At 44.2% G+C, this 24,415-nt stretch overlaps 1 protein-coding gene across 5 annotated transcripts in view; it reads left to right on the forward strand.

The window, feature by feature from the left end:
• Positions 1–19,938, forward strand: part of LOC134352094 (phosphatidylinositol transfer protein 5-like) — a 169,406-nt gene extending 149,468 nt beyond the window's left edge. For all 5 annotated transcript variants that reach the window (XM_063059272.1, XM_063059276.1, XM_063059275.1 and 2 more), the window contains exon 4: positions 17,841–19,938. In XM_063059272.1, coding sequence (XP_062915342.1) covers positions 17,841–18,516 — 676 coding nt within the window. In that variant the 3' untranslated portion in view covers positions 18,517–19,938. The remainder of the gene's footprint in view (positions 1–17,840) is intronic.
• Positions 19,939–24,415: the final 4,477 nt, after the last annotated feature.

Here is a 24,415-nt window from a genome sequence, read left to right on the forward strand (position 1 = left end):
ATCAAAGTTTACTGTCATAGGCACAAGTACAGGAAATACCCTGGTGCAATGGGCATCATGGGCACATTGCGTTAGGTACACAATGTTCACAAGAAGAACAAAATACAATAACATCAATTATATAAAGGAAAAAGCCGAGTCTGTTGTAGCGCAAGTTGATCTTAGTGTTGCTATAGTGAATAGAGTTGTGTAAGAACCAAATGGTTGAGGGGAAGTAGATGATCTTGAACCTGGTGGTGTGGGACTTAAGGTTCTCTACCTCCTGCCCAATAGTAGCTGTGGTCTGGATGGTGAAGATCTTTGAGATTCCTTCTTCTTCATCCTCTTCCACCTCTCACCTTCCAGTTTCTCACTTCAACCCCCCCTCCCCCACCCACTGACCTGGTTTCACCTATCATCTGTCACCTAGTACTCCTTCCCCTCCCGTGATCTTCTTATTCTGGCTCCTTTCCCCTTCCTTTCCAGTTCTGATGAAGTGTCTTGGCCTGAAATGTCAACTGTTTATTTCTCTCTATATATGCTGGCTGACCTGCAGAATTCTTCCAGCATTTTGTGTCTGTTGCTTTGATGGTAGATGTTGCCTTCTTGAAGCAGCACCTCGTGTAGATGCGACTGATGGTGGGATGGGATACGCCCATGATTGATGGACAGAGCTTACTACCCTTTGAAGCTTCTTACCTGCCTGAACATTCAAATTACCTTACCGATCTTGGTGCAACCAGCCAGGACACTTTCAAAAGTACATCTGTAGAAGTTTTTTTGAATGTTTGGTGATATTCCTCCTTTAGTCATGATGTTCATTGCCATTTTAACTGGAGCTTCTTTTGTGGGGGGGGGGGTGCAAGGTGGAGCAAAGGAGGTGAATTTAAATCATCCAGAGTTCAAAAAGTTCAAAGTAAATTTGTTATCAAGGCACATATGTGTCACCATATACAACCCTGAGATTTATTTTCTTGCAGATATACTCAATAAAACCATAATAGAATAATAACCACAATAGAATCAATGAGAGACTGCACCAACTTAGGCATTCAATTAGTGTGCAAAAGACACAAATTGTGCAAATACAAAAATAAATAAATAATAATAATTAATAAATATCAAGAACATGAGATGAGGAGTCCTTGAAAGTGAGTCCATAGGTCATGGGAACATTTAGATGATGAAGTGAAGTTATTCTCCTTGGTTCAAGAGCCTAATGGTTGAGGGGTACTAACTATTTCTCAGCCTGATGGTGTGAGTCCTGAGGCTTCTGTATCTTCCTCCTGATGGCAGCAGCGAGAAGAGAGCGTGTCCTGGGTGTTGGGGGTCTCTGATGAAGGTGGAGGTAACTGACCGTTTTACCTGAAAATGAGGAATTATGGTGGAAACATTAGAAGCGAGTTAGTGCTGCCATTGTCTGATACCTCTCTTCAGAAGAGAAGCATTGAAGCTGATCATTGGCAGACTGTTGCCTTAATTTAAGGTCACTAGACTCAGAATGGAGCTCCTACTGCTCTCTTAACCTGTTTGCTTGCTTTCACTGGTTGGTGCCCCTGCCTTTGGCATAGACATTTGTGGGTTTAATTCCATCTCTTGAGATTACAGCAGGAAACTCCAGGCTGATGCATTGAAGGAGAACGACTTTAAGGAAGAGAATGGGGAATCATCTCCACTCTCCTGGTCAATATTCATCCCTTAACCTACAGCTTCAACAGATAATTTTTTATTATTATTTCTATTTTGCACTATATTTAATGTAACTATGTAATATACATATATACTTAGTGCGATTGATTTACTTATTTATTTTTTTCTTTCTGTGTTATCATGTACTGCATTACACTGATGCTGCTAAGTTAACAAATTTCACAAAACATGCCGGTGATAATAAACCTAATTCTAATGCAGATAACTTTGCTGTTATCAGGCAAAGAGAATGTTGTGTATAATTCAGATGCAACATTCCCTGCAAAAGTGACCACACCAAAAATACTTATGTGTCTGTAAAATACTTCGAGATATTGAGTGATTCCTTGCTATGATAAGACTGACTCTTGACCTTACAATCTGACCTTGCACCTTATTGTCTAGCTGCAGCACCTTCTCTCCGTGCCTGTTACACTTCATTCTGCATTGTTATCATTTTACCTTGCAGCTCAATGCTCTGGGGAATGAACCGAACTGTGTGAACAGTATGCATGACAAGGTTTTCCATAAGAAATTACAATCTAATTAAATGCATGTTTTGATGAACATGTGATAAATTGATGAATCTGAATCTGCAGTCCATTCGAATTCTGTTTCCATTTCCAATTCTCACATCCTGAAGGCTGCTATGGCAATGAAAGTCTTGATTTAGCTCCACATTGACCTGCATTGAATCCTGACAGAACCAGCTTGCATTGCTTAGTTTCACACGCTGCAGTGCATTCTGAGCAGCTTATAAAGTATGTTGGATGAAAAAAAAACATGCAACTGTTCCCTGTAGCCAAAATTGCAGCAATCAAATGAAATAAGTCAGAGCCTTTGGTACAGCAACGGGCTTCTCCAACAGAAACTCAAAGGCCCTTTAAAAGGAAAATGCAATATTCTAAATTGCCCATAATTTTAAATGCCGTGAAGAGCAGAGTAAATGTTAATAGAAATCTGAAACATACACAGAAGTTAATTATATTTATTACACTACTGTATGACAACAGACAGCTTTATCATTGTGTGTTGGTCTCTGTCGCAATGTGTAATGCCGGAGGGAAAGGGAAAGAACTGATTCTGTTCAGTAACAATCCTATTCGTAGAGGAGCAAAATGCCCCAAGGCGTGCCGCTGAAAGTGAAACTAAACACACATCGATACCAAGTCATGTGGCAGGACAGACACTGAGCAGTTGAGTTTTAGGGAATCTCTCAAGGGATGACGGCGTAGTGGTGAGACACAGGGTTTAGAGAGGGATTTCCAGAGGTCAGCTTTGGGAATTCCAAAATTGGGCTCTTGGCATCTAAAGGGATGGCACTGTTAGGGAGAGACTAAATTTGGCGTTGAGCAAGAGGCCAGATTTGGAATACCTATAGAGTAGGGGTTCCCAATCTCTTATGTCATGAACACCTACCATTAACTGAGGGGTCCGTGGACCGCAGGTTGGGAACCCTTGCTATAGAGGGTTATGGATCTACATTCTTCTCTGCTACACCCCTGAATTTTCTCCCAACTTTCCTTGCTATTTTAGTTCAGCAGAGGGGATTGAATTTCCCCTGCGTTCCACAGTCTTCAGCCCTCGCTGGGAAGTCAGGTTAATAGCAAACATGGGTTGGAGGTGATACACAAAGTATATATCCAGTCCCCTAACCTTCCTGTGAGGAGGTATCCTTGCTGAGAGTAAAATTGTTCCTTCACTGAGATTGAAAATCTGAGCAAAGCAGGAAAATAATTGTGTCTCCAATTAATTTTCTTTGAGTGAGTTACATTACTACTTTTCAGATAACAGAGTAGTACCAAAATGAGTCATTCCATTAGGTAGTGGAAAGTCTACTCAGTTCTTGATTAGAGTAGGGTGGTGGTAAACATCAGGCAATCAATAATAGCAAGGGTCTGAGGTGAAGTTATTGGAGGGGGGGGGACCATGTGTCCAAGTTGAATAACATGCATTGAGGACACAGCGGTGGAAAGAGCGAGCAGGTTCAGGTTCAGGTTCCTGGGCATCAGCATCATGAAGGATCTATTCTGGGCCCAATATTGATGCGATCATGATGAAGTCACACCAGCGGCTATACTTCGTTAGGAGTTTGAGGGGATTTGCTCTGTCACCAAAGGCTCTAGCAAATTTCTACCGATGTATCGTGGGGAGCATTCTGACTGGTTGCATCACCCCCAAGTATGCAGGCACCGGTGCACAGGATTGGGACTTCAGGGGTTTGCAGACTCAGCTATCTCCATCATAGATACAAACCACTGAGAATGTCTTTCAAAGACAGTGCCTCAAGAAGGCAGTGTCTATCATTAACGACCCTCACCATCCAGGACATGTCCTTTTCTCATAACTACCAGCAGGAAGGAGGTACAGGAGCCTGAAGACCCACACTCGACATTTTCTTGATGAGGGTTGTGCAGGTTGAGGGAAGTAGCACTGGAACCTGCCGTTGTGGGCTTAAGGCTTCTGTAATCCCTTACAGCCTGAAACTTTGGGGAAATCTTTTGCTATTTCCCTGAGCACTGCCCTCCTCTGTTGGATCCATGCTGTTTCTTCCAGCCTGATGAAGCAACTCCCAGCTTATCAGTGTGGGCAGGGCAGCACAGGGATCTCCCCGCTCTCAGGCCAACCACACTCACCAGACTGCTTTGGTGGCTGGTGAGATCACCTCAGCTGAAAGCACTGTGATTTTCACAAATTTCAGAATCACTCAGAACCCGTTTAAAAAAATGGTAGAAAATTAAAATAATTCAAAAATCTATGCTTAAAATACAATTTAAAATGTGAAATCATGCAATTTAAAGTCTTTAAAATATAAAATAACTTGGCTAAATTGGAAGTTCTTCCTTATATCTAGCTAGCAGTTTTATTTCCCCATCCAGTTACACCGAACTTTGAACTGTTGTGGTACTGTGCCCCAGGTTTAAGCTGGTATGGTTTCAGCAGGCAAATTTTCAACTCCGAGAAGTCTGCAGATCTTGGTGCTGCTGTGTTGCACTCCGTAAGGAGCACATTGGAACAGTGCTGATGACCCGAGGCAGTCACTTTCTCAAGCAGGAACATACAGTTAACTCTGTGCTCAGAAGCCCCTCCATTTATGGCTTCAGTCTTCTTCTGCACAGTTGCTACCTGACCCGCTGAGTGTTCCCAGCACTTAGTTTTTAAGTCGCAACTTGTTATTATAAAGTACCTTTAACAACAATCCACATCTTGGTGTGTTATGAAGCTTTGCAATGCATACGTAACCCTCAGGTTTAGCCAACACGCGTTTGTCTAGGGGGAGACAGCCTCTGGCCCAGCCAAAATGAGAAATCTCGTTTGTGTGGATGTTGAGGTGATGCGTTGCCCAGTTACAAATCTGTACCACAAAATATCAGACGGTACACCATATGCAATTAAACAATTGAACTTCTTTAATCTCAATCTGACTATAGGATTAGTAAAGAAAATAAAAAGAAAAAGGGCCCATTTTAATGAAACAGTCTCATGTGCACATTGGAGCTCACAGATTCGTCCATTCATTCCCCATCGACCTCCTCCAAGTGTCGCTGACCCTCGGACCCTTGCTCCAAGTCCACTCCAACTGGGGGTCTACCAACTCTCTTCATCTCTCGCTGACAAAAGACCGCAAATACCTTCCCTCAGACACACAAGAGGAAACAACACACCTCTCATTAGACGGCACACATTCCAAAGTCCCTGTTATCTCTAGTCAGAACCCAAACACTGCTACAGAGAAACCATTACATTATCAGTGAAACATTACAGAGAGGCCATTACATTAGCAGTGAAACCTTACAGAGCGTTACACATAGTAAACTGTAACAATAGAGATAGGCGTATTAAATGGCGTACATGCACTCAGTAGTCACTTACACCTGTACATTAATGCAAATATCTAAACTTACAGAAAAGAAGAAAATTGTGCAAATAATAAAAACAGTAAATAGATAATACTGAGAACACGAGTTGCAGAGTCCTTGAAGTGAGTCCATAGGTTGTGGAAACAGGGAAAATACACAAAATGCTGGAGGAACTCAGCAGGCCAGGCAGCATCTATGGAAAATAGTAAACAGTTGATGTTTTGGGCTGAGACTCCCCAGTTCAGAGTTGAGGTGAGTGAAGTTATCCAAAGTGGTTCAGGGCCCTGGTGGTTGAAGGGCAATTACTGTTCCAGAACCTGGTTGTTTGGGACCTAGGGCTTCTGTACCTTCTGCCCAATAGTAATTGTGAGAAGAGAGCATGGCTTGGATGATGGATGCTGCTTTCTTGTGGTACCGCTCCTTCTGATTGGCTCAGTGATGGGTGGGACTTTGCCTATGATGGAATGGGCTGTATCTACCACTTTTGCAGAGAGGTTGAATCTGGAAGTTTTTAATACAATGCTGAGAAAAGGGGAAAAAAATTGTGATAAAGTAAGTTTGAACTACGAGCTGAACTGACATGAGGGGTGAAACAGCTGCCATTTAACACATTAGGAAAAATGAAATGATGGGCCAGACAGCCTATTTCTATATCCAGATTGCAAGTCTGACAAATTATCTTCAATCCATTCTCGTTTTATGAACTCTGTGAATGAAATCAAGCCGTGACTTGTTACTGCACCGTTCCGGACATGTCTTCTGGATGCCAGACATAGTTAATGGCAGCCTCATCTTTTCTCCAGTGAAGGAACAAGTGAAGTCTACGCTCCTAATTCTGCTAAATTAAGTCTAATAACATGACCATGACCAACCACAGCAAACATCCTGTCAAATTACTCCCCAAAAGAAGATGAATGTTTTCCATTATAAAATGGTGGGGGAAGGCTATTTATTAGCCCTGTTCAAAATGCTTCAGTCCCCGTGCAAATCATTGGGGCAGATTTGACTAATGTGATTCCAGAAATAGCAGTCACAGGTTTTAAATTGGAAAAAAAAAATTGCACAAGGGAAAAGCAAGTTAAAAATAAGGATAATGAACTTCATCACTTCTATATTTAGCTTCACGGCTTAATGAAAAGGGCAATTGCACGTGTCATTGATGTAAGTTTACGGTAATCACCTAGATCTTCAGGAGATATGCAGTAACAGCCTGATAAATAGGGTGCCCAATGAAAAGCAGAGTGTTAAAATATTAATTATTAAAACAATATAAAGGAATGTTGAGTGCACCCTGGTTTGGTTCTGTGAGTTATTAAACATTTCGTATCTAATAGCGATGGATGTCTGTGCATTTAATCAAAAGCAGGATGACGTCCAGTAAAATAAGAGCCTCAATAATTCATTACCATGGTGATTGTAACGTAGGTGGGGTGATTGATAAGTTCGTGGCCTAAGGTAGAAGGAGTCAATTTTAGAAAACCTAGCACATTTATTTTTCAACATAGTCCTCTCCTACATGTACACACTTAGTCCAGTGGTCGTGGAGCATACGGATCCCTTCTTTGTAGAAGTGGTCCACAGCAGGGGTGATTGATAGAAAGAAATGAGTTATTAACTTCAAACTTTCTGCATTATCGCTCAAAGAGTTGAACTGCACGTGCATGTAACGAGAGCATCTTGGACCTCCAGGTGGTCCACAGCAGGGGTGATTGATAAGTTCGTGGCCTAAGGTAGAAGATGAGTTATACAGTTTTCGTTACATGTACATGCAGTTCAACTGTGAGTGAAAATGAGAAAGCTTGAAGTTAATAACTCATCTCCTTGAACCGTAGGCCACAAACTTATCAATCACCCCTGCTGTGGACCATTTCTGGAGGTCCAAGACGCCGACTTCCACAAGAAGGGATCCGTATGTTCCACGACCACTGGACTAAGTGTGTAAATGTAGGAAAAATAAATGTGCTAGGTTTTCTAAAATTGACTCCTTCTACCTTGGGCCATGAACTTATCAATCACCTCATATCAATAATATATTGAAATGCACTAAACAAAGATTCCATTGGGAAATACGCACAATGGCCGCTTTATTAGGTACCTTCTGTATGTTGGTTGTCTTCTATTTCTGTAGCCCATCCCATTTCAAGGTTTGATGTGTTGGATGCTCTTCTGTTGTGACGAGTGGTTATTTGAGTTACTGTCATCTTTCTGTCGGCTGACAGTGCCGTAGAAAAGCAGCATCCATCATCAAAGATCCTCAGCACCCAGGCCATGCTCTTTCTCATTGTGTCATAAGGTGGGGCGTTGGGAATGGACCCAAATGCAAGACACAGACATTGAAGGACTAGGAACAGGAACAGGAACAGACAAAACTAAATGACGGGACAGGACACAGACTAGGAGTAGGGACAGGAACACAGACTAGGCTAGGGAAACAGGACCAGGACGAGGGACTGGGAACAAGGAGCCTGGGCGTGGACTCCGAGCCAGAGACTGGACAAGAACCCAGAACTTGAGTCTTGACTCAGGCACAGACCCCAAAACCAGGTGAAGACGAGACAAGGCTCGGGGTCTTGGAGACCCGGCGAAGACGAGACGAGGCTCAGGGTCTTGGAGACTCGGCGAAGATGAGACGAGGCTCGGGGTCTTGGAGGCTAGACGAGGACGTGACGGGGCAAGGATACTACGAGGCAACTCCTGGGCAGGATGTGGGACTCCACCCCATGGATGCAAGGATAGGGAGGGATAGACCCAACTGCAGGGTAACAGCAAGTGGCCTGCTTACCCAATGGAGGCAAGGAATAGGAAGGGACAGAACCAACTGCAGTGTAACAGCAAACAGCCTGGCTTACCCGACAGAGACAAGGGACAGGAAGGGAGCTAGGTCCAGGGTGGCTCCAAGACCCGAAGCGGCCAGTAACCTCAGCGGGCTACAGAACAGCCAAATCCATATCTCGATGACTGCACTAGCCTTTTACCAGTGGGTTGCTCTAAGGGGAGACTGACAAGACAACCCAGCAACCACATTCGATCCCACGGCCACTTATATTCCCAGCCCCAAGATGAGCATCAGGTGCTTATGGTTAAGTCCAACCGAAACAAGGGACAGCCAGAAGACTCGGAGTCTGGAGTCCACGGACTGGACCGTGAACTGGAATGCGGACTTTGGACCGGACCATGACAGTACCCCACGCCCCCATGGGAGTCTCTGGGCGACCGAAGAGGCTTTCCAGAACTAAGGACGACTCAGGCGGGTGTGGGGGGAAGGGTATTCAATCAGGAGGGAACCCATGGTGACGGGAGTTAGACAACAGTGTCTGCGTTGCTGGGTCCATGAATGGCTGGGTCGTTGTGTCATAAGGTCGGGCGTTGGGAATGGACCCAAATGCAAGACACAGACACTGAAGTACTAGGAACAGGAACAGACAAAACTAAATGACGGGACAGGACGCAGACTAGGAGTAGGGACAGGAACACAGACTAGGCTAGGGAAGCAGGACCAGGACAAGGGACAGGGAACAAGGAGCCTGGGCGTGGACTCCGAGCCAGAGACTGGACAAGGACACAGAACCTGGGTCTTGACTCGGGCTTGGACCCCAAAACCAGGCAAAAACGAGACGCTGCTTGGTTTCTTGGAGGCTAGACGAGGACATGATGGGGCAAGGGTACTACGAGGCAACTTGTGGGCTGGACATGGGACTCCACCCCACAGAGGCAACGACAGGGAGGGATAGACCCAACCGCAGGGTAATGGCAAACAGCCTGGCTTACCCAATGGAGGCAAGGGACAGGAAGGGACAGAACCAACCACAGGGTAACGGCAATTGGCCTGGCTTACCAGACGGAGGCAAGGGACAGGAAGAGAGCTAGGTCCGGGGTGGCTCCAAGACTCGGGATGGCCGGTAACCTCGGAGGGCTACGGAACAGCCAAATCCATATCTCGATGATTGCACTAGCCTTCCACCAGTAGGTTGCTCCAAGGGGAGACTGATGAGACAACCCAGCAACCACACTCGATCCCAGGGCCACTTATATTCCCAGCCCCAAGATGAGCATCAGGTGCTTATGGTTAAGTCCAACCGAAACAAGGGGCAACCGGAAGATCCAGAGTCTGGAGTCCGCGGACCGGAATGTGGACTTCCAACTGGACCATGACACATTGTTGCCATCAGATAGAAGATTCAAATGCCTTAGGACTTGTCCCACCAGGTTCAAGAACAGTTACTACCCCTCAGCCATCAGGATCTTATACAAAAGGGGATAACTACACTTATCCTATTTCTGGTGTACCCACAACTGAAGATCTCACTTTAAGGACTTTTTATCTTGTTGTCTCATGCTCTTTCATTTAATTTTATTTCATACTTGTTATTTATTTATCAATGTCACCTAGATCTTCTCCACTCTGAAGTTTGATCTGAACAACAACTGAACCTCTTGACCATGTCTGTGTGCTTTTATGCATCCAGTTGCTGCCCCATGATTAGCTGATTAGATATTTGCAATAACGAACAGGTGTTCAGGTGTACCTGAAAAGGTGGCCACTGAGTGTAATTCTCTGTCAGGATGGTGTGTTTTATTTGTAAGGGAGCTGGTGCTCCTATGTGTCTGAAATTTCTTACCTTTCTTAATAGTGGAGGTTGCAGGTACTGTCAGAGTGGCTTTGAAGAGTAACTGCAATGTATTCTGTCAATTGTACACGCTCTGGTGAGAAGGGGATGAAATGTATGTGTTGCTTTGTCTTGGATGAATGTTGTTGGAATGACATTATTCCACGCAAGTGGAGAATAAGACCATAAGACATAGGAGCAGAGTTAGGCCGTTTAGCTCATCAGGTCTGCTGCACCATTCCATCATGGCTGCTTTCTTATCCCTCTCGACCTTATAACTCTGCCTTCTCCCCGTAACCTTTGACACCCTTGCTAATCAAGAACCTATCAACCTCCACCTTAAATATACTCAATGACTTGGCCTATACAGCCAGCAGTGGCAATGAATTCCACAGATCCACCACCCTCTTGCTAACTAAATTCCTCCTCATTTCTGTTCCAAAGGGGCATCCTTTTTTTCTGATCTACGCCCTTTGGTCATAGACTCTCTCATTTTTGGAAACATCCTCTCCAAGTCCACTCTAACTAGACCTTTAAATATTTAATAGGTTTCATTGAAATTCCTCCCTCTTCAAAACTCCAGTGATAACAGTCCAGAGTCATCAAATTATTTTCATATACTAACCTCTTCATTCCAGGGATCATTTTGTGAATCCCTTCTATACCATCTCCAATACCAGCACATCCTTTCTTAGATATGGGTCCCAAAACTACAAACGTTCCCAAATATTCCATCAGAATCCTGAATTGAAATCTGTAGATAATGGAAGGGCTTTGTGGTGCCAGGAGGTGAGTTTCTTGCCGTTGTTACGTACCCCGTAACTGGGTTGCCAACCCAGCAGAAATGGATCACTCAGTTGGAGTCTGGATTACTAGAACTAAGAAAGTTTTATTAAAGAAACAAGCAACACAGTACTCTAATCAAAAGGATAATGAATGCAACAGTTCAGCAATGATAAATATACATGTACACAGAATTAAGATAACAGAATCAATCAAGCTCTATCGTTGTCTAGGGGTAAATGACCAGTTTCAAAGTGACGCAAAGTTCAGTTCAATTTAGTTCAGTTCAGTTCGCAGTAATCGCTGCCGTGGCGATGGACAGTGGGGGGAAGGAGAGAGAGAGCAAAACGAATGAATATTCAAAATGACTTCCACACAGACCTTCGCAGTCAGCTTTCGGGCGAGTCCTTTGTGATGTCATCTGAGGTCACCGACCGTGACCCCCTCCGTTTCCCGATACGATCGTTTCCCTGCGGTGAACCTGGCACCCAGGCAAGGGTGGACACACACCAGGTTCCCGCCGGTCGTGCCTTTCCACCCTGTGCGTCTATGGCCCGGTACTTCCCACCGACTTGTGAGAGACGCACCGCTTCCAGGGTCTTGTTACCTCGGGTGTCATGTGTGTCCTGCCTTAGTGAACCTGTCCCTTTTTATCCCTCTGCTGGGGTATCGCCTGTCCATCACTTCAAACAGTTCAGGGTTCAAAGGAGGAGCCGCACTTGACAGCTCTCCTTCCCCTTCATTAACATCTCCAAGTGCTGCTCCATTGTTTTCCTTATCTCTCTCTCTCCTGAAGACAGGTGGCAGACCAACTGCTGATTCCACTGGTGCCAGCACAGGACAGCTACATCGTAATCTATGTGTATTCTTGTCACACCGTAGTGTAGCTTTTGTACTGTTTCTGTAGCTGGTCCAGGTGGAGCTACCTGTCAGTGGTGAACTGGTCTGGAAGGTATCAATGGTAACATAAGCGAATATAAAAGGTGGGCGGATCGATCCTCCCTTGCTGGAGATGGTCGTTGCTTGGCATCTTTTAGCTGAGATAGTTACTTGCCAGTTATCAGTCAAGCCTGCTTCTTCTATCATTTGCTGAGGAGTTGAGAATAGAATTTAGTATTGTGCAGTCATTGGCCATCGTCCCCCCACCCCTCCCAACATTATGGTGGTGATGCAGCAGCTGAAGATAATTGGATTAGGACTCCTGAAGTGATAATCCTGCAGCTGTAACCACAGCCACCTTCATGGTGCATGGTGTGCCTCCAGCCATTAGGATGTTTTCCCATTGCTTTTCACTTTATCTGGGCTCCTGATCTCCAGACATTGGCTTGATGGCAAGGGCAATCACTGTCATGTCATCACTGGAATCCAGCTTTGGACCAAAATTGTGATGAAATCTGACAAGACCCAAAGTCAAGGCAAAATCATAGTAAATTTATTATCAAAGTACATACCTGTATACAGCTTGCAAAAGTCTTAGGCTTTCAAAAGTAATTAAATGAAAAGTTTCTAAATATCAAAAAATACCATAAAGAGCAGTAAACAGTAAAAAACTAAATCAAATCAATATTTGGTGTGACCATCCTTTGCCTTTAAAACTGCATCAATTCTCTTAGGTACACTGTCGTGCAGTTTTATAAGAAAATTGGCTGATAGGTTGTTCCAATCATCTTGGAGTACTTGACACATTTCTTCTGCAGACTTTGGCTGTCTCATTTGCTTCTGCCTCTCCAGGTAATCCTGTGGAGGCCAAAACGTCTGAAACAATATACAAAAAAATTCTCTGGTGCCTAAGAAGTTTAAGGGAAACATGAGGGGAAACCTCTTCACTCAGAGGGTGATGGGAGTGTAGAATGAGCTGCACAAGTGGGGCATGCGAGCTTGATTTCAACATTTATGAGAAGTTTGGATGAATACATGAATAGTAGGGGTATGGAGGGCTATGGTCCCGGTGCAGGTCAATGGGAGTAGGCAGTTTAAATGGTTTAGCACAGACTAGATGGGCCAAAGGGCCTGTTTCTGTGCTGTACTTTTCACTGATACTATGAATCTTGCATAGTACTGTATATCACCATATACAGTACTACCTTGAGATTCATTTTTTGCAGGCATTTACAGGAAAATAAAGAAATGCAGTAGGATTTATAAAAGCAGTACATAAACAAAGACTGACAAACAAACGATGTGCAAAAGAAGACAAATTATGCAAGCAGAAAAAATTCTGAGAACACGAGTTGTAGAGTCCTTGAAAGTGAGCCTGCACCATCTTCCTCTCCCCAAACCAAACGCAAACCAACTACCAAGGAGAATGCTTTATATAACCGTATAACAATTACAGCACGAAAACAGGCCATCTCGGCCCTTCTGGTCCGTGCCGAACTCTTAGTCTCGCCTAGTCCTACCGACCTGCACTCAGCCCATAAACCTCCATTCCTTTCCTGTCCATATAGCTGTCCAATTTAACTTTAAATGACAACATCAAACCTGCCTCAACCACTTCTGCTGGAAGCTCGTTCCACACAGCTACCACTCTCTGAGTAAAGAAGTTCCCCCTCACGTTACCCCTAAACTTTTGCCCCTTAACTCTCAACTCATGTCCTCTTGTTTGAATCTCCTCCACTCTCAATGGAAAAAGCCTATCCACGTCAACTCTATCTATTCCCCTCATAATTTTAAATACCTCTATCAAATCCTCCTTCATCCTTCTATGCTCCAAAGAACAAAGAATAAAGACCCAACTTGTTCAACCTTTATTTTTTGGATGGTTCAAGTTTTCCTTCATATACCGTCCAGGGTCTAAGAACGGGAAGCCAGACGCGCTCTCCCACCAATACGACAAACTGTAAAATATTTTGTGCCTGGCATTATGATGCTCCTGGGAGGAGAGGAGAGGGACAGGCTGGCCTTCAGCAGGCAGCTCCACAGAGTTTACTCGTCTCTGCACTGAACTGAGGCTGTGGCCTGCAACAGACGGGCTCCTGGATTAGCTGCATTGATGACCGGCTTCGTGGCTGTGAACTCACTTCCATGCCTACTTTTATTGTTTGCACGACTTGCACATTGGGGTTTGATGGTCTTCTTTTTGAATGGGTCCTATTGTGGCTACATGTAAGGAGATGAATTTCCAAGTTGTATATAGTATACATGCTTTGATAATAAGTGTAGTTTGAACTTTGAAACGATTGAAAAAAATGTAAACAGCAACAGATGCTGGAAATCTGAAATGAAAGCAGAAAATGCTGGAAACACTCAGCAGGTCAGGCAGCATCTGTGGAGAGAGAAACAGTGAATGTTTCAGAACTGAGGCCCTGCATTATCAGGCTGGGGGCATAGAGTAGGTGAGTAGGGTCCCTCTGCAGTGGGCATTTTACACAGTGGAAAGTGGATAGAGAACATTTTGCTGCGTAGATTATCTGAGATTGAACTGGAGTCTGGTTTGCTGTCAACTACAATCTTTAAAGTTTATGTAACCACATTCTGCAGCTCGTCATGTCTCGAATGTTCAATCATGTCTATTGAGTGAAATAGATTCTTGCAGTATATCAAACAATTGGTCTTGAAATGCCTGTCAAGAGGCAGCCAGCTGAAAACACACAGTCGCAGTTTGTCACTATGCACTAACTGTTCTGTCTTGCAATATTTCTTGGCTTATATCCCATGGAAGTGATAATAAAGAAGTTCCTTTGTGTTTTCCCTGAATTATAATTTCATATCTAAATAACACTCTATCACTGTCAAACCTTGATCTGCAGCTTTCACATCCATTGTTGGAGTCTGCTGCATTCTTCTCATTTCACCGACCATTCTCTCCTTATTCCTTCGTTTGAGGCCCTCTGTTGTCAAAGTCGACCATGGATGTTGAGTCCCAGCTGTCTACATAATCCACAATCCAGGGCAATACAATATGGAGAGCAAGTCATTGCCAATATATCTATCTATCTCTCTCTCTCTCTCTCTCTCTCTCTCTCTCTCTCTCTCTCTCTCTCTCTCTCTCTCTCTTTCTCTCTCTCTCCCCCCCTCCCTCCCTCCCCTCAGCTGATGAATCCAAAGGAACAGTAAAGACCGATACATTTTGGCATCAGCGGCCTCACAGGAGTTGCTAGTCAGTGTTGAACTCAACATGGAGTTGCTTAGGTACTCCAGCTTCAGAATTTCCCTCAGGGTTTACTCCAGAAGCCTTCCCCACTTTATTGGGGACAGGGGGTACCTATTAAGCTGGCCACTGAGTGTATGTTCATGGTTTTCTGCTGCTGTAACCCATCCACTTCAAGGTTTGACATGTTATGCATTCAGAGGTTCTCTTCTGCACACCACTGTTGCAGTGTGCGATTATTTGAGTTACTGTCGCTTTCTTGATGGCTTGAACCAGTCTGGCCATTCTCCTCTGACTCTCTCATGAACACACCCATTTTTTACCCACAGGACTGGTGCTGGCTGGATTTTTAAAAAATTTTTTCGCAACTATTCTCTGTAAACTCTAGAGATTGTTGTGCATGAAAATCCTTGGAGATCAGCAGTTTCTGAGAAACTCAGACCACTCCGTCTGCTACCAACAATCATTCCATGGCCAAAGTCACCTCGATCACATTTCTTCCCCATTCTACTGCTTGGTCTGAACATCTGAACCTCTTAACCATGTCTGCATGCTTTTATGCATTCAGTTGGTGTCGCATGTTTGGCTGATCAGATATTTGCATTAATGAGCGGGGTGTGCAGGTGTCCCTAATTAAGTGGTCATGGAGAGTACAACAGCATAATAACGTCTGAGCAGGAATATGACATTCAGCCTGCCCCACCATTCAACATCATCAAGGCTGATGGATCTCAGTTGTGTCAATTCCCTTATCTTTCAAAACTATATCGACTTCCTCCTTATAAATACCTCCAATGATACAGCTCCACTGCCCTCTATGGTCGAGAATTTCAAAGGTTCACCACTCTTTGTGGGAGGAAGTACTCATTAAATAGTGAGACAATTTCAGGATTGGGGTTCATGTGTGAATAGTGGTGGAAAAGGAGTTCAGGAACCAATGGTTAAAGTAGAAGTGGAGTAAAAGATGAGGGATTACTTTAAGGATATGTCTACCGTGGCAGCACTGCACTCAGATGCCAGTTCACATGTCCTCGAACTGGAGAGGCTAATTTTACCACCCATAGTTTTGAGTGACTAAAAATTTTAAAAATCCCAAGTCCTAAAAAACAAGAAAATTGTATTTATTAACACAAGAGGTTATGCGGATGGCGACGGAGGATGAGAGGTGACCTGGTAGAGGTGTACAAGATGATGAGAGGCATTGATCGTGTGGATACTCAGAGGCTTTTCCCAGGGCTGAAATGGCTAGCACGAGAGGGCACAGTTTTAAGGTGCTTGGAAGTAGGTATAGAGGAGATGTCAGGGGTAAGTTTTTTTACGCAGAGAGTGGTGAGTGCGTGGAATGGGCTGCCGGTGACGGTAGTGGAAGCGGAAACAATAGGGTCTTCTAAGAGTCTCCCGGATGGCTACATGGAGCTTAGAAAAATAGTGGGCTATGGGTAAAGACTAGGTAGTTCTAAGGTAGGGACATGTTCGGCACAGCTTTGTAGGCCGAAGGGCCTGTATTGTGCTGTATGTTTTCTATGTTCTATGTTCTAAACACCAGGTTCAAGAACAGTTACTTCCCTTTAATCATGCAGTTCTTGAGCCAATCTGCACAACCCTAATCTCTGCGTCAGTACAGCAACATTAGGGACACTTTAAACAGCACACTACAGTAGATATTTATGTGCTAATTTTGTGCTCTCTTGTATAATTTATGATTTTTTTTCTTGTGAACGTTGTGTATCTGATGAGATGTTGCTGCTGCAAGTAAATTTTTCAATGCACTTGTGCATGTGACAATAAACTCAACTTTAACTTTCAACTTGGATTTTGAAGTGAGATAGGTGTAAAGGAGGCGCTACAGGGATGCATTCTCCACCCCCTCAGCGGTCACCCCAAACTTGGGGAAGGACTGTAGTATAGGGTTCTTCCACTACTGGACAGGGAAGGGTCAGGTTGGATGAGGAAGACCCTGAATTAATGCACATTGTCTTTGAATACAATAATGAAAAGGCATTCAACATACACAAAATGCTGGAGGAACTCAGCAGGTCAGACAGCATCTATGGAAAAGAGTAAGCAGTTGACGTTTCAGGCCGAGCCCTTTCATCAGGATAGGTGAATGGTGATCCCTTTCTGCCGTGGCCTTCTGTCCTCTCTAATCATATTCCCCCTTCTCCAGCCCTTTATCTCTTTCACCAATCAACTTCCCAGCTCTCTACTTTACCCCTTCCTCCCTCCCGGTTTCACCTATCACCTACTACCTTGTATTTCTTCCTCCCCTCCCCCCACCTTCTTACTCTGACCTCTCATCTTTTTTCTCAACTCCTGATGAAGGGCTCTCAGTCCAACTGTTTACTCTTTTCCATAGATGCTGCCTGGCCTGCTGAGTTCCTCCAGCATTTTGTGTGTTTTACTTGGATTTCCAGCATCTGCAGATTTTCAAGGCATTGTACAGTTTGTAATATTTTATTATGAATTAAGCTTATTTTGATATTTAAAAATATATATATAACAAATAAGTCAATGGTGTATGCATACATTCATCTTTTTTGTCCCTTGTACTGAGCGTGCAAGTGTCTCTATAACAGTAAAAGGTCTGCCTTCCTCATTCCTAACAGCTCACTCGCTGTGCAGACCCCTTAATCTTAAATTCATGATTGTCAAGGTACAAAATACAACTGGCTGGGATGTGCCACAGAAATAATGATCCACTTCTCACCAATTCATCAATTACTTCCAATTATCTTGTTATAGAACATTTATTTAGTTTGGCTGTGATCTTAGCCAATGTACAATGCTTCATGTTGACCCTCAGTGTAAATTCTTTCCTCTTTCTCTCTTCAGCAAACTCCCTAGCTGGGCTAGGGCGGTGGTACCCCGAATATTTTATATAACAGAGAAGGCATGGAATTACTATCCTTATACAATCACAGGTAAGGAGAATTCCAGATGTTCTGCTATTGAAACCATTCTTAAACTGGAGGTCAAGCTGCATTCTGCAGAGATAGAGATTAGCTTTATTTGTCACATGTACATCGGAACAAACAGTAAAATGCACCATTTGCGTGAAATCAAATCAGTGAGGATTGTGCTGGAGGCAGCCCGCAAGTGTTGCCACGCTCCTAGCACCAGCGCAGCATGTCTACAATCTGACCATACATCTTTGGAATGTGGGAGGAAACTGGAGCACCTGACGGAAACCCATGTAGTCATGCAGAGAACATACAAATTCCTTATAGACTGTGGCAGGAATCAAACACTGATCGGTGATCGCTGGCAGTGTAAAGTGATTATTCTAACTGTAATGCTACCTTGCCCCCCAAATTTCACTCATCAGCAGAAACTAAAGAATTTTTGGATTTGTCTTCGCTTCCCTTTTCCACGGCCTGCTATCCTTAACTGCAATAGGAGATGCGCTTTCTTCAACTTAGAAAACACTAAGCAAGAGGAAAGCAGGTTTCTGTCTAATAAGTTCCTTGCATCTGGCACAAAGGAGTTTCCAATAAGAGCAAGAATTTGATGTGTTTGGCACTTTTGACAATCTGAGGAACTTTAAGAAAAGACCAGTGCACCGTTTCTTGAAAGATCAGTTACAACACAGTTAGACAATAGAGAATAGGTGCAGGAGTAGGCCATTCGGCCCTTCGAGCCAGCACCACCATTCACTGTGATCATGGCTGATCATCTACAATCAGTACCCTTTTCCTGCCTTCTCCCCATATCGCTTCACTCCACTATCTTTAAGAGCTCTATCTAATTCTTTCTTGAAAGAATTCAGAGAATTGGCCTCCACTGCCTTCTGAGGCAGAGCATTCCACAGAACCACATCCCTCTGTGTGAAAAAGTTTTTCTCAACTCCGTTCAAATTGTCTACCCCTTATTCTTAAACTGTGGCCTCTGGTTCTGGACTCCCCCGACATCGGGAACATGTTTCCTGCCTCTAGCATGTCTAATCCCTTAATAATCTTATATGTTTCAATCAGATCCCCTCTCATCCTTCTAAATTCCAGTGTATACAGTTAAAAGAGGAACTGTTCAATAACATGTGGTTTGCTTTGTTTTTACTTGGTCAGCTGGAGGATGAGGTTTCACGTGACACAAAGACTGCAGACGCAGGAATCTGGGGCAACAGACCAGCGGCTGGAAGGACTCAGAGGGTCAAACAGCATCTGTGGTGGGAACGGAAATGCTGATGCTTTGTCTTGAAACCCTGCATCAGAATGGGATTTGGCCCAAGATGTCAACAATTCCTCTTCCCCACAGATGCGGCTCCACCCTGATGATTGGCTCCAGCAGTTAGTTTCTTGTTCGAGATTTCATGTAGAGCCTATCAACCTCTGCTTTTGTTACGTACCCCGTAACTGGGTTGCCAAACCAGCAGAAATGGATCACTCAGTTGGAGTCTGGAGTACTAGAACTAAGAAAGTTTTATTAAAGAAACAAGCAACACATTAATCGAAAGGATGATAAATGCAACAGTTCAGCGATGATAAACGCACATGTGCACAGAATTAAGATAACAGCATCAATCAAGCTCTATCGTTGTCTAGGGGTAAATGACCAATTTCAAAATGACTCAAAGTTCAGTCCAGTTAGTAGTCCAGTTCGCAGTAATCGTTGCCATGGCGATGGACAAGGTGGGAGAAGAGAGACATAGAATAGGAACAACTGATCATTCAGAACGGCTTCACTCACAGACCAGCGAGATGGCTCACAAACAGCATTTGAGCGGGTCCTTGGTGATGTCACCTGAGGTCACCGACTGTGACCCCTCCTCCAGATGCGGTCGATCCTCTGCAGTGAACCCGGCACCCAGGCAAGGGCGGACACACACCGGGTTCCCGCTGATCGTACCTTTCCACCCTTGTCGTTGTCTGGCACTTCTCACCCACTCGTGAGAGGCGCACCGCTTCCAGGGTCTCGTTACCTCGGGTGGCGTGTGTCCCTGTCTTAGCGAACCTGTCCCTTTTTATCCCCCTGCTGGGGTATCGCCTGTCCATCACTTCAAACAGTTCAGGGTTCAAAGGCGGGGAGCCGCTCCAGACAGCTCTCTCTCCCACATCCCTTCATTACACATCTCCAGACGCTGCTCCATTGTTCCTTATCTCTCCTTCCCCTGAGGGCAGGTGGCAGACCAACTGCTGATGCCACTGATGCTAGCCCAGGCCAGCAAACATCTTAATTTTATGTGTATTCTCGTAACACTTTAAATACACCCAATGAATTGGCCCCTACAGCCCATGGCGGCAATAGGTTCACCACCCTCTGGCTAAAGAAATTCCTCCTCACCTCTGTTCTAAATGGACGCCCTTCTATTCTGAGGCCGTGTCCTCTGGTCCGTGCTTGTCTCCGAGTAAGAAAGTTCTGACTTCAAGTACTGTATCAGATACCTGAGCATAAACTCCAATTGGCAATCCAGGGCAGTCCTGAGAGGAAGTGAAGTTCTTTACCAGGCATGATCCTATGGTCCTGCCAACTTCCTCGAGAGTACAGAAAAGAGCCAGAACACTATTTTGCGAAGAGCTAAGAAGCCATTTCAATACCATGGCCAGCACTTAGCTCTCAATCAACACCAGTAAAAAAGATATCTGCTCATTAACACATTGCAGTTTGTTTGTGCATGCAGATTGTTGCTATGTTCCCTATAATAGTGACAACACTTCAAACAAACTTGAATGACTGTAAAGCCCTCAGGGTGATGTAAGATACAGCATTCTTTCTGAATAAGCAAACCACTTTTGCTTTCCTCTCACGTGCAGAAGATAGCAGCCCTGATTATTTGACTAAGAATCTTTTCCAGTCTATTGCCACTTCAACGGGAAATACAGACTTACACTTGCGTAGTATCTTTCACCTCCTATTCAGAACAATTCAAGGCGTGTTGCACATCATGAAATCTTGCTGGTGCTCTAATGTAGGAAACATGGTACCAGGTTTTTGCACAGACACAAATTGCTGGAGGAACTCAGCAGGTCAGGCAGCATCTATAGAAAAGAGTAAACAGTCTTCATTTTGGGCCGAGACCCTTCATCAGGACCGGAAAGGAAGAGGGGGGGAAGGCCAGTCCTGCTGAAGGGCCTCAGCTTGAAACGACAGCTGTTTACTCTTTTCCATAGATGCAGCCCGGCCTGCTGAGTTCTTCCTGCATTTCGTCTGCATTGCTTTGGATTTCCAGCATCTGCAGATTTTCTCATTTTTGTTTGGACAGTAAACCAGCCACGTGATATTAGCAGTCGTGTTTAGTGAGGGAAAATCTTGACCAAGATGTCAAAACAGAAGTCAGGAGTTATATGAGACTGCGAACGCTGGAATCTGGGACAGCAGTCTGCTGGAGGAACTCAGTGGTTCAAGCAGCATCTGTGGGAGGAAGGAACTGTCGACATTCCGCGTCGAATCTTCCATCAGTACTCCTGCAGATGCTACTTGACCTGGTGAGTTCCTCCAGTGGATTGTTTATCTCTATCAAGTCAAAATACACCTTTTATTTTGAAATACTGCCGTAGAATCTTATATATCCACCTGAGAGAACAGGCACCCAGGGAATGGCTATCTCATCTGAGGGGCATCACCCCATCTATCCATCACCAAAGCAATGGGATGTAGATTATAAACACAAGAGATTCTGCAGATGGTGGCAATCTTGAGCAACACACACACACACACACACACACACAATGCTGGTGGAACTCAGCAGGTCAGGCAGCATCAATGGAAGGAAACGGACAGTCAACATTTCAAACCAAGTTTGGAAAGGAAGGGGAAAGAAGCCAGAATAAGAAGGTGGGGGGAGGGGAAGGGATACCTACTGGCAGGTCATAGGTGAGACGGAGGGGGGGGGTAGAATTGGATGGATAGGGGACGGCGATAAAGTAAAGAAGCTAGGAGGTGATAAAAGAACAAGTAAGCGTCTGAAGAAGAAGGAATCTAATAGTTGACCATTTAAGAAGGGGACGGAGGACGGGCACCTGAGGGAGGAGATGGGCAAGTGAGGAGAATATAAGGAGTAAGAGAGGAAACAGAATAGTGAATGGAAAGAGAGAGAAAGGGGAGGGGGACCAGAAGTTAGAGAAACCAATGTTCGTGCCATTAGGTTAGAGGCTAACCAGACAGACTATGCTTTTGTGTTGGAGTCTCAGCAGTAGAATTTAAACCAGCAATGCACTGGGAGGTAAGAATGAAGCCCACATGAAGCCTATAATACTGTAAAGCTCTACACCAAACTGGAACAATAAAAAGATTCAATACCACCATGGAGTTTGGGTTATCTTATCTGGCAGGGCAGTACTACTTTACTCATTTCTGAGCCTTGCTGGGAACCATGGCTAGTGAAGGGCAAACATTTAAAGTAAGCCTCTTTTGTGCTGCCAGCCATTAATTCTGATCATTAAGATTTATCTCCTCTGTACATTGCATTTGGAACGGTGTCCAATTTCAGTGCTTGCATACACTCTAAATGCCACAAATTGTGATTCGAACTGAATGTTCTCTCTTCAAGTTGAGCTCCAGTGTACACAGGCATGAAAAGAGTACTTGTATATTGTGTCCCGGCTTCTAAATGGAAAATGCAACACCTTCGTTCAAAGGATGTTGCTTCTAGGCAACAGGTTTTTTGTTCTTTATTCATAAAGGACTGCAAAGTCCTTTCGACTCAGGATAAACTCAATTAAACCTAATTGCAGAAGCATTTCAAAATGTTCACCTGAATGACCATCTTGGGAAGCTTGGGGTTGGGGTGGTGGTGGGGGTGATTGTTTTGTGATCGCTATAATAATAATTTTTCTCTCTTGTCTCTTTCTGTGCTGCCCCGTATTCCATCCGGCACAACTAGAATACACGGTGAGTACCTTCATGTTCTACATTGTGTAAATCTCTCATTTATCAACCAAAAGACCATAAGAGGTAGGAGCAGAACTAGTCCATTCGGCCCATCGAGTCTGCCCCAGCATTACATCATGGCTGATTTATTATCCCTTGCAAATCCATTCTCCTGCCATTTCCCCGTAACCTTTGACATCATTACTAATCAAGAATTTGTCAACCTCCACCTTAAATCTACCCAATGACTTCACCCCCACAGCCATCTGTGGTAATGAATTCCACAGATTCACCACCCTCTGGCTAAAGAAATTCTTTCTAATTTCTTATGAGAGAAAGTGATATTGAATAAGTCCTGATGTAATATAGAGCTATAAAAAGCAGTCAGTCAGTCAGAATCAACGACAATCCATGGACAGTTTGACCAGTCATGTTGCAAAGTAGCTCTATTCATTGATTACCTTCAAAACTTACTTTGAATCATAGCCTTTTGGTAAATTAGGCAAATTTCTTACAGCTTTGCTGTCTGGTAATCAGTATCTATCACGTAAATTTTATGTTGTTGTGCTTCATTTTATACTGCCTCAGAGCTGGAATGATTAAGGGGAGATTTAATGGGTAGATTTAATACAGGTAGGGTACTCCCGTAACATTTAGGAAGTCTGCAAATGAGCCCCTAAAAGCAACAAGGAGGAGAAGGCTGTTGGCCATTGCTGGAGAGTAGATTGGTATAGTTAGGTACTTTGTAGCTGGAATGAGCATTTTGGGATAAGGGCATGCTGTATGACTCTAGAACCGGGGGTCCACGGACACCTCAGCTAATGGTGCAAGTCCATGGCATAAAAAAGGTTAGGAGCTCTTGCTCTGGAACATACTCTACCACTAAAATAGGAACGTGGAGTACAGCAACTCACTTTCCATCTCACAAGCACAAGAGATTCTGCAGATGCTGGAAATCCAAAGTGGCACACACACAAAATGCTGGAGGAACTCCTCAGTTCATGGAAAGGAATAAACAGTCGGATTTTCAGGCTGAGACCTCTCATCAGCATGGGAAAGGATGGGAGTAAAAGCCAGAATAAGAAGGTGGGGGAGGGGAAGAAGTACAAGCTGGAAGGTGATAGGTGGGAAGGGTAGAGGGGTTGGAAAAGAAGAAATCTGATAGGAAGGGGGGGTCCATCAGAGATGCAGCAGAAGGTGGTGTATGGTAGTGAGAAGAAGAGAAGTGGTAGGAGGGGGGCCAAGAGTGGGGAATGGAAAAAGAGAGGAGGGGGAGGGGGAAGAAATTGCCGGAAGTTCGAGAAATCATTGGAAGCTACCCAGACAGACTATAAGGTGTTGCTCCTCCAACCATGAGAGTGGCCTCATCATAGCGGTAGAGGAAGGCCATGGACAGATATGTTGGAATGGAAATGGGGATTGGATTTAAAAAGATTGACCACTTGAGAAATCAAGTTCAAGTTCAGTTTATTGTCATTTAACTCGAGGCATGAATTCTGCCAAGGTAGTGCACAACACAGTACCAAATAATTCATACACATAACACTTCTTCATGGCTAGAAAGGATGTTGTGGACCAAGGGCATGTTGGTGGCAGGGAGTTCA

Source organism: Mobula hypostoma, chromosome 9 (assembly GCF_963921235.1).
Source record: "Mobula hypostoma chromosome 9, sMobHyp1.1, whole genome shotgun sequence".
Lineage (NCBI taxonomy): Eukaryota > Metazoa > Chordata > Chondrichthyes > Myliobatiformes > Myliobatidae > Mobula > Mobula hypostoma.